The 13,735-nt window shown below is 45.4% G+C and overlaps 1 protein-coding gene across 4 annotated transcripts in view; it reads right to left on the reverse strand.

Annotated features, from left to right (window-relative positions):
- The window catches only part of plcb1l (phospholipase C beta 1-like), a 106,491-nt gene that overhangs the window by 75,336 nt on the left and 17,420 nt on the right, over positions 1-13,735 (reverse strand). For all 4 annotated transcript variants that reach the window (XR_011102789.1, XM_068708987.1, XM_068708989.1 and 1 more), the window contains exon 3: positions 2,911-2,979. Coding sequence is in view for 3 of the 4 variants with exons in the window: in XM_068708987.1 (XP_068565088.1) it covers positions 2,911-2,979 (69 nt within the window). In the remaining variant the exon portion in view is untranslated. The remainder of the gene's footprint in view (positions 1-2,910; positions 2,980-13,735) is intronic.

Raw genomic sequence — 13,735 nt, forward strand, 5'->3', positions numbered from 1 at the left:
CTCCCTCAAATGTATGTGTGTTTAGTGTGTGTGTGTGTGTGTGTGTGTCTTGACAGTGAAAATGTATGAATCACAACTGAGGAGCAGGAGCCCGTGGGCAGAGTGGCATAAGTTCATCAGAGGGCAGACATGCCGCCCACGCGCTGTGACGAGTCGACGAAAACAGCGGCGGGCTCAGAGAACCTTAACGGCGCTCGGACAGGAACTGCGATATTGGCGCTCAAAGACAACATGAAGTAACCGGAGCTGTAGTGGAAACAAGAGTCTCAAAAGAGGCGAGCCAAAACAGCCTCTCCATCTGGAGTCCACTTCCAGTCTGTTGAGGAGGATTGCGTCGGAGCCTGACAATATTGGGGCTTAGAAACGCGGGACTCTTGAGTGGCACAATACAAGCTTTTTACCGTCACGTCGTCACGGGTTCAACGTCTCGTCTCGTCTCGACGAGTGTGTTTGGTTTCCAGCAATTTGCGTGAATGAATGAACGCTGCCAAGGGAGCTCTTGAGCGAGAGAGGAGGAGAGCGGTGAGAGAGCATATAAATATGAAAATCAACAGACGCAACAACAAGACCGTAAAACATAGGAGCACTTGAAAACTTGAAAACTATTAAATTAAAACTTGAAATGTTAACTGGTCGATCTCACCCAATTTCAGTAATATGCGTTGGAAGGAAGCATTTTTAACCGGATTAATATTTGTTTAAAATTATTCAATTAGAGCTTGGCAATAATTCCATATGGTTCTTATCATCTTTCAATGGAGTAATATTGCGAGTAATCCTATATCGAGATATCGTGATACACAATTACGTCATCTTAATTGATTGAAAACAAGGACATACGAACATAATGTTTCAGAAAATCTGATTATAATTCTTAATTAAATGAGAAAATAAAAGTATTTAAATCACACAAAAGGATAGAAAACCATGTGGTAACTTCATACGGACTATTTATTTATTGACCTCCTAGAAAACATGCTGCGTCGTGATATGTGTCGTCACATAGAAATTATATATCTATATATATATTGTGATTTGTCCAGAGCGTCCAGCCCGAGTTTAAATGTCATTGTTGTGTATTTTTGAGCACATAATCCGCCACGCGACTCATATGTGTCTTCTATTGTCAACTTATTCAGATTTCTGTACTTGTTTAAATCAGTATTTTGTGTTCTGCATAACCAACACCATCATTCAAAAAAAAAAAAATCTCTCAGCTTTTGTGCATTTCTCTGAGGCTGAAAAAAAAAAAACCCTTCAACGTCCAGACAAGATCCTTAAAACGTGTGAAGGAGAAATACTTGAGAAGCAAGCCTTGAAAAGCGCTGTCCACTTACAGCGAGTGCTGTCTGGTATTATCTGTGCTTCTCGCGTGACGTCTTCCTTTGACCGTCTCCGTGTCCTTCCTCTCTTCCTCTCTTCCTCTCTTCCTTCTGCAGACCTTACATAAAATCCTCCCCTTGCTTTTCCCTCTCCTCTCTCTGCTTTCCCTCCACTCATCCCCCCCTCCCCTTCCCTCTCCTCTTTCCTCTCCTCATCCCATCAACTCTTCAGACAATGTGTCTCACTGGTGCTCCCATTACAATGCCCAGGGTGCATCAGCGCTCCATCACCCAGTAATGGATTTCCAATGCTTCGACCATCTTACCTGTCACGTGGCCATGTCTCCTCCCTGGGTAGCATCACTCTGTAAGCTGTTTAGAAATGCATGAATCCTCTCTTGTGTTATTGTACTCATTCCATCATTACTCACTCCCTCCGACGGAGCAGCAGCAGAGCGCGACCCCCACCCGCCTCCCCCGCTGCACCGAGTCAAAACGATGAAGACCGCCGCTGCTGTGTAACAGCAGCTCATCACAAGACTAAATAGGTCCAACGGATATGTGGGATTTTGTCACTAAGCAGGTATATATATATTTATGAAGAGAACGTGGGGAAAGAATGCAGGTTATTGTTCCGATCGTTGCTCGGCGAGTAGGGAAATTAAAAGCGAGAGCAGATTTTGGCTTTGTTACGGCACCAGAATGTGCCAAATTCATTTGACAGTTTGCAGCGTGCCAGATTACAAAAAAAAAAAAATAAATATGTGTAGAAATTCTTCTCTCATCGCTCCCAATCAAAAACCTTTTAATCAGCTGTGAAATAGCAATTTGGATACCCCGGCAAGTGGAAACCATCCATGTACTGTGTGGGTTTGAATTCAAATTGTCAAACTTAATTGTCATTTGAGCTTCACTTCCTCGCTTTTGTCTTCACATCACCGTCTGAGAACTGTATCAAATGCATGCAGATGAATCGTGAACACGATACATATCGGCCACAAGTCGCATCAATGAAGAATACGGAGATCTGAAGGTTGTGTGAAAGACAATCACACGAACGACGCCTCCCATACCAACAACATGCATGTCTCAACCATTACAACCACCTCGAGCAATCTCCATCCCGTCCGTAACCGAGTTCACGGCGAGATGGATGCAGACAGTTCGTGGTCGGGCTCACACACACACACACACACACACACACACACGCACACACACACACTCGTGGCTTTCATTTCTGTGCAAAAATAAGCACTTACAAAGCCCATCGTCACCCCAAAAAAAAAAAAAAGCCCTCCTCTGTGTTCTCGGTACACAGCCCATTGTGTTTCCAGAGCCTCAGGGCAGCAAAACAAGAACAGTATTGAAACGATTGTCCTCGATTGAACACGTAGAATCACTATCTCGCAGTAGAACGTCTCCGCCAACCGGTAAGGTTCACTTCACCATTTTATCTTAGCAGAAGTTTCAATTCTAAGCATATGTTTGAAGACACTCCCTAGATTTTTGCATTCAAGCGAGAGAAATGAAAAGTATCCAAGTACTCTGGGCTGGGCAAGCAAACAACTTCAGTTAATTGCAGGCTTACCTTTGGCGTTTTGGTGCACTTTCCATTTCTGGCATCTTTTATGTACGCGATATCCAGTAGATCCGTATCCTGTAAAGAAAGAAAAACAGCTGATTCAGTATCACTGTCAACCAATTGAAAGGTTTCAAAGGCAGTTTGGGACACAAAGACATTCAGAGCCCAAGGGAGCTGTTTGGGATCCAGGCTGAAGGAAAACATTCTAGCAACCTTTTCTACTTCCAAACCTGCCACCTGTGGCTAAAGGCCCTGAGTGTGTGTGTGTGAGTGTGTGTGTGTGTGTGTGTGTGTGTGTGTGTGTGTGTGTGTGTGTGTGTGTGTGTGTGTGTGTGTGTTTGAGCATGCCACTGGAATCACTGTTGGCAAGAAAAAAACAACTAGTTGGATGCAAAACGCTCCACACACACACACACACACACACACACACACACACACACACACACACACACACAATGCTCTGCTGCGCTGCCATAACACCGTGCCACCGCTTGGATGCAGTCGGCTTGTGTGAGCGGTGGTCAACTGGCAAAGACATGAAATGGCACCATAATGAAGACAGCCCTCAAAACACCACGGTTTAATCCAACAAAAGTGAAGTATTCAGCACTCGGCTCCACCTCCGATTCATTATTGATTTGGCAGTGCGGAAAGCCATGTCGGAGCTTCTTGTTCCATCTTACAGCTCCAAATATTTCACTGTTGCAACATAGTGATGCAGAGGAACAGTTGGACAGATTTCAAAATAAGAGCCCTGAAGTACTGACACCATGAAGCAATGTGCACAGGGAAAGCGTCTTTTAACTCCCCTTCCTTCTCCTTAAACCGCAGAATTTATTTTCTAAAATCACACAATCACAACACGTGACTCAGAACAACTTCCTGTTCGTGATCTGAACTTATCCGCCTGTAGACACATCACAGATATGCATCCATCAACGGTTTCATGCTTATTTGCCAGTCCCTTAAAGAGACAGTAACGTGGTTAGGGGTAAATACACATAAAATACCATCCTGCAGAACTATCACCACACAGCGTTCGTAGCTATACCTTCAAAAAAAGATTGCGCTTTTTCCTAAGATATCCCATGAAATCAATCTGTATGTAGTCCACGTCACCATGAACCGGGAACCTAACCAAGTTTTGTTGCTCGCTAAACCTAGAGTTGCTTCCTGTGAAGACGGAAGTTTACTTTAAAAAGACCATAAAGGCACAACAAATGAGAATGAGTATACGAACTGTTGTCTGAGGATACTTAAGCCAAGGAATCTGAACGCCACATGCAGCAGCATTTCTAGATGCAAACTCTTGGTAAACAGAGGTCGTTAAAAAAAAAAAAAAAAAATATGGCCACTTTGCTACGGTAGATGCACAGCCACTGTCTGTCTGTCTCCATAAACCGTAAGAGGCGGAAATTAAAGCACTCTAGTCCATGGCTGCAATCCACGAGGACAAGTTATTCCCTTTCTGCAGCGCATAGCATCAATTAGGCTGTCCCTGTTTGCACAGAGAGAGCCTCTGAGTCAAAGGTTAACGCCTCCATCAGGTCTGCCTTTGAAGCCTCTCTGGAGAGACGGGGGCTCCTCATGGGGGGGGCCTGGAGGAACAGAGGGGCTACAGGAAGCCGCTCGCTGACGGGGTCCTCTTTAGTGCCCTCCAGCCCTGCGGAGTTAACACAGCTCAGCGTTCATTGTTTACGTGTTAACCTATAGAGCCGGCCCATTAAAGGCAAAGCAAACTGCCCGTTTGGGCGGCAAGCTGCTCACACAGCGTGCGACTAAGACGATACACGTGTAGCTATTACCGCCACGTCCGAAAGGCATGCGTCAGCGTTTGTGCGCTCGTTGTGCAGAAGTACACTAAGAAGTTGATGCCGGTGACGTTTTTATTAATACTGTCATGGATTTATGTTATTACATCATATCAATATATATTACATATTATTTATGTGCAGACACTGCACAGTTAGTCAATTAAAAGTTTTTTTTTTTGTATTCAGTCAGGCAGTCCAGCCATCATTTCTCCTGTTCCACTGACACGTGTTCTTTATCTGTTAATTTCTGTCTTTATTTATCAGCCCGCATCTCGCGCCACCTTTCCCTTATTTCCCTCCCCCTCCCCCTCTCTCTCTCTCTCTCTCTCTCTCTCTCTCTCCGGGCACTTCTGTGTGCATCACAACAGCGAGCAGGGATCCAAAGCCTATTAAGATCCACGGCACGTCCGGGAAACAAGCAGGGCCAGCAGGAGATAAAGTACCGACAATGAATGAACATGCTTAACATACGCCGGCCCCTTGGGCTCTGTTTTCTGCGCCTGCTTGTCTATACCTGCTGTGGAGCCGCTGTGCACGCAACATCTGCAACATGCCGTCTTCCTTTTAAAATGAAACCCTTTTCTTTTTCCAAGTAGCAAGTAAGGGGGGCGGTGTTTGCACAAAACTTTGCAGGAAATACATCATTGATCTGTGTGAGTCATGTTGTTGTCAAACACTCCTCTGCTTCAGGCTCTACATCTAATATAAATAGACCATGTTCCTGTGTTAGACTACTCTTTTGTTTTCCTTTAATTTGAAGAACGGGCAGCTCACTAGTGTATGAAATGATATATGCAAAAACTTGACTTGAGGCTAACTGGTAAAAGGTCTGTTCCAAGGTGCTTTGAATAAAACTATAAAACTGCGTATCGACGGTGGGGCTCGCAGAGGAGGGAGGGAGGGAGGTGCCGGTGTGAGAATAAAAGGTAGAGAGTCAGGGAAGGGGGGGGGGAAGGATAAGTGGAAGTGGGGAGACAGAAAGCCACAGGTTAGCTTGCTCATTTACCAACAGCATGCCTGACAGCCTCCGGGTTCAAAATGGATGTGCACTCCACAGGGCTCAGGGCCTCTGCTGAGCAACGGAGACAAAGAAGCGGAGAAAGTGAAGGCAGGAAGGAGGGGGAGGCGGACACGCTCAGAGCAAATGAAGAGGGAGACGTTCTGAGGCCGGACTGTCATGTATGGCGTACAATTACAACAACAAAAAATATATATTCCATGACAGCAGAATGTTGAATTTGAATAAAGGAGAAGCAGAAGGAAAGACCAACACGCTTTTTAATGGTTAATTCCACCGCGTCATGTTTCATCTACAGCGATGCATGTTAGTGTCTTGAATCCCGTCGCTGGCCAGTCAGACGCGGTTTGCTTACAGGACTGCTGACAAGCTGCTGGTTTGTGTCATGAGGTCACACAGACTGTACTGGTATAACATGTCAGGGTGGCCCCTCACCCCTCCGTGCCGTCTCACGGACCAAAATAAGCTCTCATAAATACAGTATGTATGCCAGGACTCTTTGGGAGCCTCCGCTCCGTGTCTACACACACACACACACACACACACACACACACACACACACACACACACACACACACAGCATACACAACTTAGAATGCAATGAAGACTTTTGGGGGTTTATGTGATGCAGAGCTATATGAGACTATTGCATAATGAATTACGCTGCTGCATTCTTTATGCACTTTCAAGGGCCCACTGACTCGGGGTCAGAGGTCTCTGGGCACGGACGAGTCGAGCTAATCATGTTCACGTGGAACAGAACACACTAGAGCCAGACAGGTGCCCTGGAGTGGCCCTCCAAGCGACTTCTCGGCCGCCGGGAAAACACGTCCCGTCACGAGGGAAAATGGTTTTCTGTGGAGAGCTGTGCTTGAACTCGGTCGAGAGCCGCTTCCGCTCCGCCGCTCCCCGTCCTCCGGTTCCCGTGGAGAAGACTCTAACAGCCCCTCTGTGATTGAGCTACAAAGCTGAAAGAGGCTGACTAAAGAGATGCATAGAGAGATGACAAAACCAGGGAGAAAGCGTGTATGTAGGAGGAGAACGACTGCGGGGACATTCGGTTTACACATTTCTGCACACATATGTGTGTGTGTGTGTGTGAAGACGTTCTGATCGACCGCCTCCTGTCCTATCAGTAGTCTAAGATGATGTAGTATCTCACAGGAGGCCCTACGACGTCGTAAATCACGTCCTTTCTCCTTGGATTAAACGCTTTAATACGTGCTATGAAGTGGAGAACGACAGCAGAAGTGGAGAGAGAAATGAGGTATGGCATGCGACAAAAAGCCTTGAGCCAAATTGGAGAGTCTGGCATCGCCACGAGGCTGCCCAAGGGCCTATTTAGTCCGAGCAACTAATTCACTGTTTTTCATCCGTCCACTCAGTTTCATGTCTCCGGTTTTTCCCCTCCCTTCCCTCTCCTCCTCTGCAACATCGTAAAAAAAAAAACGCAATGAAATCTTCAAAAGCAAATCAAAGCTCTGTCGTAAGCAGCCGACGAAGGACGGCTCCTCTTCGCAGTGTGAATGAAATGCACTGAAAGAGCTTTTAACCACACCTTATTCTTCCTCAAACTCTCAACGGCTGCTGGTTATAAAAAGGTAAAACCTCTCCCAGGAGAAAATCAATCTTCTGCAAACACTTGTTTTCTCTGGTGTGTCTTAGTATGATACTGAAGGCCTTTCTTTTACACTGGTGATGGTTTTTTTTTACAGCCATCTGAAGGCAGCAGGTATCTGCTTTGTCTGCCTCTGGTGCTTACGTTCACGTGAAACCTGTTTCTTCTGCACATCAACAGGTGCGCTTTGAAAACCCACAGCTCCACCATAAAATGTCTTAAAACAGGAGCGTGCGTTTCCTGCCAGTCTTTCACCCGCTGTCGCCACCTCGTCATCGTGGTAAAAGGCCTTCACTGCAACCTTCAACCGCTGCAAAATCTGGGCTTTCAAAAGGGTAAAGTCCTCTTTAGACAAACGCAGGGTGCGGATGAAGAGACCTCAGACAGGGATTCCTAGCACCAGCCACAATCTGGGAGCAACACCGGGGGTTTTTTGGAGTTTTTTTTCTGGAGCCATGTCTGAAGTTTGAGACATGGCTCCAGTTTCATCTGACCCCAATTTCACTCTGACATTTAAAAGATGTGAATGCAGTTGGAGATTTGTGACACGAGTGAAAAGACTTTCGCACTCTACAGCATTAAAGTATGGGTTGCCGTCGAGGGTGCAACTGACGCTTGTTCCCGCTATCTGTCCTCAATAGAGATTAGTCCCCTATTATTGCATTGTAATTGTTATTATTATCATCATAGAAAGAGTCACTTCTTTTGTAGTCCTGAGTGTGTCTCTTGTGTTCTCCGTCCACTCGTCACCTTCAGCAGGAGCAGTCGTCCCTCATCCACACACGTCTTTCCAGACTCGACCCAAAGAACGTTTATATTGGAACTCTGGACTTCCTTTTGTAGGCTCACCTTTTAAAGGTACATTCATAGGGAGGTTTTGGTGCAACCAATAATTTAAAATTGGTAAAATTGCATGTATACCCTCCTAGACACCAACTACAGACTGCTGAGCCACAGACTTAATGCAGGTTTTTAAAACGTAGGCGGAAGACTTTCCCCAAATGCTAGCAGGTAATGTCGTGAGGACAATATGTCAATAAGCAAGCTAGAGAGATTAAAGGCTTTGCTTTCAGAATGTATTTCCTCGCACCTTAAAGGATCTTTAAGTCACGTGTCGAGTCAGAATCAGGATAACACTCAAAGTACGTTTATTCGCTGTAGGCACGTCTAGAAATGCAATACAAAAATCCATCTTTATGGATTTAGATTCACAGACTCCACCATAACCTCATTGTCAAGTAACAACGCACATAAACATGAGTCTCCAGGTGCCTTTTTTCCCGTGGGTTGAATGAGGACAGTTAGAAATACGTGTAGAGTTAAAAATTTGAATTAAGTCATAGATATGTACCGTGTGCAATCACGTTGAGTCTCATGGTCAGACAGATGGGGAGAGGACGAAGAGATTAGAGGTCAGAGGGAAGGAGGGAAGAAAGGAGAAGAGGCGGCAAGGAAGGAAGGTGCGAGGGAGGAACGGTTACGTGAGGCCGAGCCGTGGAGGAGCGTGGCGGCGGCTGATAGCGGCTATCAGCCGCCGCCACGCTCCGCAAAACAACCCGGAGCGGAGATAAAGGCCGCGAGAAGCTTTGTTCTATACATCAGCGCACACGTTCCTGCTTGCACACACATCAGGTAAAGCACACTCTCATAACTCTATAGGCGTACACACTCAAACTCGAGCACACACACACACACACACACACACACACACACACACACACACACACACACACAAGCACACAACTCCTCTCTATCATCAATCTGCAGTGTTCAGCCATCGTAAACACTCGGGGGACTGAGAGCGATGATGGGACCGGCTCTTCGGCTCACGCTGGTCACAATTTATTTATTTTTTTCCTTGGAGTGTGCGAGACCAATCAAACTTTGGACACAGGCGTGCGGACACACACCCGCATGCCCGGTGACGGATGGAGCGCGGCGAGGAGGACACTGCGGGGAGTGTACTCCTCGCTGATAGATGGCACAACCGAGTGGGATGACAAGAGAAAGCAAAGCCGCTTCCCTCATCTGTCCATCATCCTCTGATGTTCTCTCTCTCACTCCGTCTTTGTTGGGCTTCTGGCTGGATTTGTTTTTTCGCTTCCTCCTTTCCTCGCTCGCTCTAGTCGTCTCTCGTACGTCCCTGCCTCCGCCGTCTTAGACATGTGCCTATCCGTCTCTCTCCGTCTCAGCTGTCCTCTCCGCGGACATCTGCCTCCTCCGCTCCTCCTCGTCCTGCCCTCCCTCCACGCTCACCGACTGTCTTCTTGACAGCAGCTCCCGTGTTGACGGGATGACGGTTCACATCTTGTCTTGTCTGATCCCCCTCTCCGACAACGCGCATGCTAACGCACCGCACCGCCCTCAGCGCTTCCTTGCCGCGCGTTCTTCCGCCCCTTGCTCCTCCACACCATTTTCAGCCTGTGAGGCTTCCCTCAGGCACACTGTGGACTGCCCATAGCTGCTGCAGAGGAACATCTGAGATTCCATTCAGGGTCCTGGTGCCATTTAAACACACTTGAAGGAATGCATGAACATGCTAAACACATAACATCTGCAGTAATTAAAGGCCAGACAGGAAACAAACACTACAGACTATGATTCACTATGTACACACGCACAACTTTTCAATGTTATATATTGGTTTTATTCCAATGAATCCTCATATAAAGGTTCCTATGATATCTTATTTTTCGTGTGTTTTCCTAAGAAAGTCCTTTATACATGACTTCCCCTCTTTACATGTATATAGTCTTTTCAAAATGAACTTCCATCTTCACAGGAAACCACACCATCCACCTCCACTCCCACCCGCCCTGCATGGGTTGTTTTTTTTGCAGTGTTTTTACTTCCTGGTTTATGATTACGTGGGATAACTTTTTGTAGGTATAGCTAAGTTTTATACATATCACTGTATTCTTCTTCGTTCTGAATATCAAACCCACCATGTCTTTGTGGGTAATATCAAATGAAATTCTAGGCATTTAAGCAACACCACCGTGTCTCTGTTCTCAGATCTAGGGGCTGAACGTGATGTGTGTGTGTGTGTGTGTGTGTGTGTGTGTGTGTGTGTGTGTGTGTGTGTGTGCTGGTGAAGAGCTTCTCTATACTGTAGTCCTTTGAGAACCACTGCCAGTGGCAGATACAGTGCAGCTCTGGCTCTCATCTTTCACATCACCTCATTTAGACACCTCCTAAGTGCAATCCATGGGCCCTTTGAAGTCAGGACAAATCGGACGGCTAAGAGAAATGCCTTTTTCTTTTCTTTTTCTTTTTTTTTCTCTCTGCAGGCAAAGCTCTCCGTCTCTCTGTGTCTCTTCTCCTCCAACATCCTTCCTAGGACTCCCCTCTGGTTATCCTGCCTCCTCCCTCCACACGTCTCTTCTGTCTCTAACTAGAGCGGTTTGATCAGTAAGTGAACAGTAAATACAGGAAAAGGAGGGAGAGTAGAGGAATAACTTCAATAAAGCTTTACCTAAACAGCAGAGTGAACGGTAAAAAGCTAGGTCTCTTTCAAGCTAACTACTTTCACTTCCACATGTTGCATGTTTTGGATTTTAAATGAATGATTTATATGGTTAAAATGTAAGAATGTATGGATTGCAAGTGACGTGATCGTGGGTTCTCATTTGTCCTTTTTGACAAGGGAAGGTTTTACTTAGTGCGGTGCCGGAGCGTAGAGGACAGTAGGGATCATACGGACATACGTGAAAGTGGCGTGTTGGACCGTGACGGACGATGACTGATCACCCTCACCCTGCTGTATTTCAGTCTGCTTTCCAAACTGTGTCTTTTTGTTAACATAAATGAAGTGAAACCAAACGCACAGCTCAGTGCAACGTCGGCGGCCTGAGAAGAGGGTCAGCTGGGTGGGATGAAGGCATTCAGGGTATGACCATTAGCAACAAACCGATTTTTCACACAGGCTACCGTCGTCTGTCTGAGGAGGCGATTGCCAACCGGTCGACCCAAACGTCTCAGCTTTCACCGTCAGTCAAAACCGCGCTCACTTCAAGTGCGGTAACGGCAGCATCGCTAGAGAGCAACGGCACATGACTCAGCCTCGACCAGTAGCCGACGTACCGGTCGGCTTCTGCTACCCTGAAGTGCTTTTCTTTTTTTTTTAATCCTCTTCCGTGTCAAAGAAACCACAGGCAATGATGTGTGTTAGTCAACAGGTCCTAAAATCACGGACGCACAGACAATACGGGCGTCAAACGAGGCTGTCGGAGAGAAGCTGTGTAAAAGGTTTAGCTGCACTACTGGTTCCAGCTTGACTGCTAATGTACTGATGAAGACTAATTCTCCACGTCCGTCTCTTTTAATGGGCGAGGTGTTGCCTCTTCCTCTCCCTCCTGCCATGTAACCCTCTCTCTCTCTCTCTCTCTCTCTCTCTCTCTCTCTCTCTCTCTCTCTCTCTCTCTCTCTCTCTCTCTCGAGGAGAGGAGCTGGTATCTTACGGCAGGTCTGCTGCGCTTCTCGTCTTGCCCCAGAGCACATCCGAGCAAGTTTCAATTTGATACCTTCTTGTCATTCCGCCAAAATTGAAATGACTTTATTGGGGGAAAGAAAAGGCGACTGACCCACATTTGTGACACACTTAGTTGCTTGAGCGGAAGAGGAGCAGCGAGAGGAAGAGGGGAGTCTGAGGGGAAATTCGAGGAGGACGGACAAAAGAATGATTGCTGAGTAGAAAACTTTCCAAAATTCACCCCGACGCTCTGTTTACCCGTCAAAGCAGATTGAGGTGACAGGTGATGTCTGCACTGTAAAGATACACACAATGCTGTGGTAGTGGAACATAGTCAGTCTTTCACAGAAGACCGTGGGTCAAAATGTAACAGCTTTCTGTTGAGGCAAGGGTCATTTCTTGCACTTTAATTGGTTTTGACAGGATTTCTTTGTTTGTTTCTTTTCTTACTTTTATTTAGTTTGAACTTGTGTCTGTATAGAGATGTTATTCATCTACAGCAGGGGTCACTAATAGGCGGACCGCGGTCCGGATCCGGACCCAGACGCCGTTGGATCCGGACCCTGGACCTAAAACCGATGGATAATTGAGATTTGACATTTTGACGGACATTTTCAAAATCGCATGCATGAGCTAACGTCAAATCACAAATTGTCTCATGCATGAGATTTTGAAGGGCTTTAATTTTGAAATGCTACATCAGAATGTCCTGGTTCTCTCTGAGTGACACCTTGAGGTGGTCTGCTATCAACCTGAGGTGAAATGATTTCGTAACTATGCACCGTTTCCTCTTAAGATGTCAGTTATTCTTTCAGCCTTTATTTTACTTGAAATGAGAAGAACATTTATTTAAGTATTTCTATGTATTATTTATAATCCATCCACTCAAATTTGAAAACTGAGAATAATAATTATTAAAATATAATTGATGTGTACTTTCTTTATTTGATTTAACAGTTGTTGACGACACAGAGACGTTACTACTACAAGACTTCTTGAATATATATATATATATATATATATATATATATATATATATGGCACTAAATAGCTTTAGATTTAAGTTAAATATTGTTGTAATGTTCCGGACCTTTGCACGAGGAGATTTTCTCAATCTGGACCTTTTGGAATTTTAATTGAATACCCCTGATCTACACTTAAGGCCGTAATTCATCGCTGTGTCGTAAAGCTTTCTGGAATCCATCTTAAAATGAAAAGCAGCAGAACTGCATGAAAACACAGAAGCCCCCTAGCTGGTGTGAATTATGGTCCTTTTAAATGATCACGATTACTCTGTATCTCAGTGATCAACAAAGTTGAGAGTGAACACAAGATATTCAACTTGTAAATGATGAACAAGAGAAGTCTTTGCTCTCTGTGATTATCTTTACTCACTATCATATTGACCACTCTGCGTCTCTCTTTGAAATGGAGTTAAAACCCTCTTCTTACCAGTCGCCCATTTCAGCAATTGGTCATTCCTTTCATCCGCAGGAAGCACTGGAAATTGCTCGAAAGCAAAAATGCCTCTAATTGCCTTATTAGCATTAGCAAATGGGACTTGAGTGAGAGCCATCCACTGCCCTCATTTCTCCAGCAAAATGAATTAAATAAAATGCATTGAGGGCTTTCAGTGAATATGGGGGAAAAAAAAGCCCAGCTTGAAACATCAGGGGGGCGAGGGAAGGGAGAGACAGAAGGGAGAAGGGGAAAGAAAGACAAATGACAGCTCGTTATATATTAATAGGGTTAATGAATTAATGCAGAGTGCCTATGTGCAGTGTTATGAGAATGAATGAGCATGATACATAGTTATTAAATTTGCTGTGGGAAAAGAAAAGAGCGAGGCTCATCATGTTGATCTACACTCTAGCCCTCAGACATTAAAGCCATATGTGATTTTTTTTCCA

Source organism: Cebidichthys violaceus, unplaced genomic scaffold (assembly GCF_023349555.1).
Source record: "Cebidichthys violaceus isolate CVI_PGR_0920_01 unplaced genomic scaffold, fCebVio1.0.p SCAF_14, whole genome shotgun sequence".
Lineage (NCBI taxonomy): Eukaryota > Metazoa > Chordata > Actinopteri > Perciformes > Stichaeidae > Cebidichthys > Cebidichthys violaceus.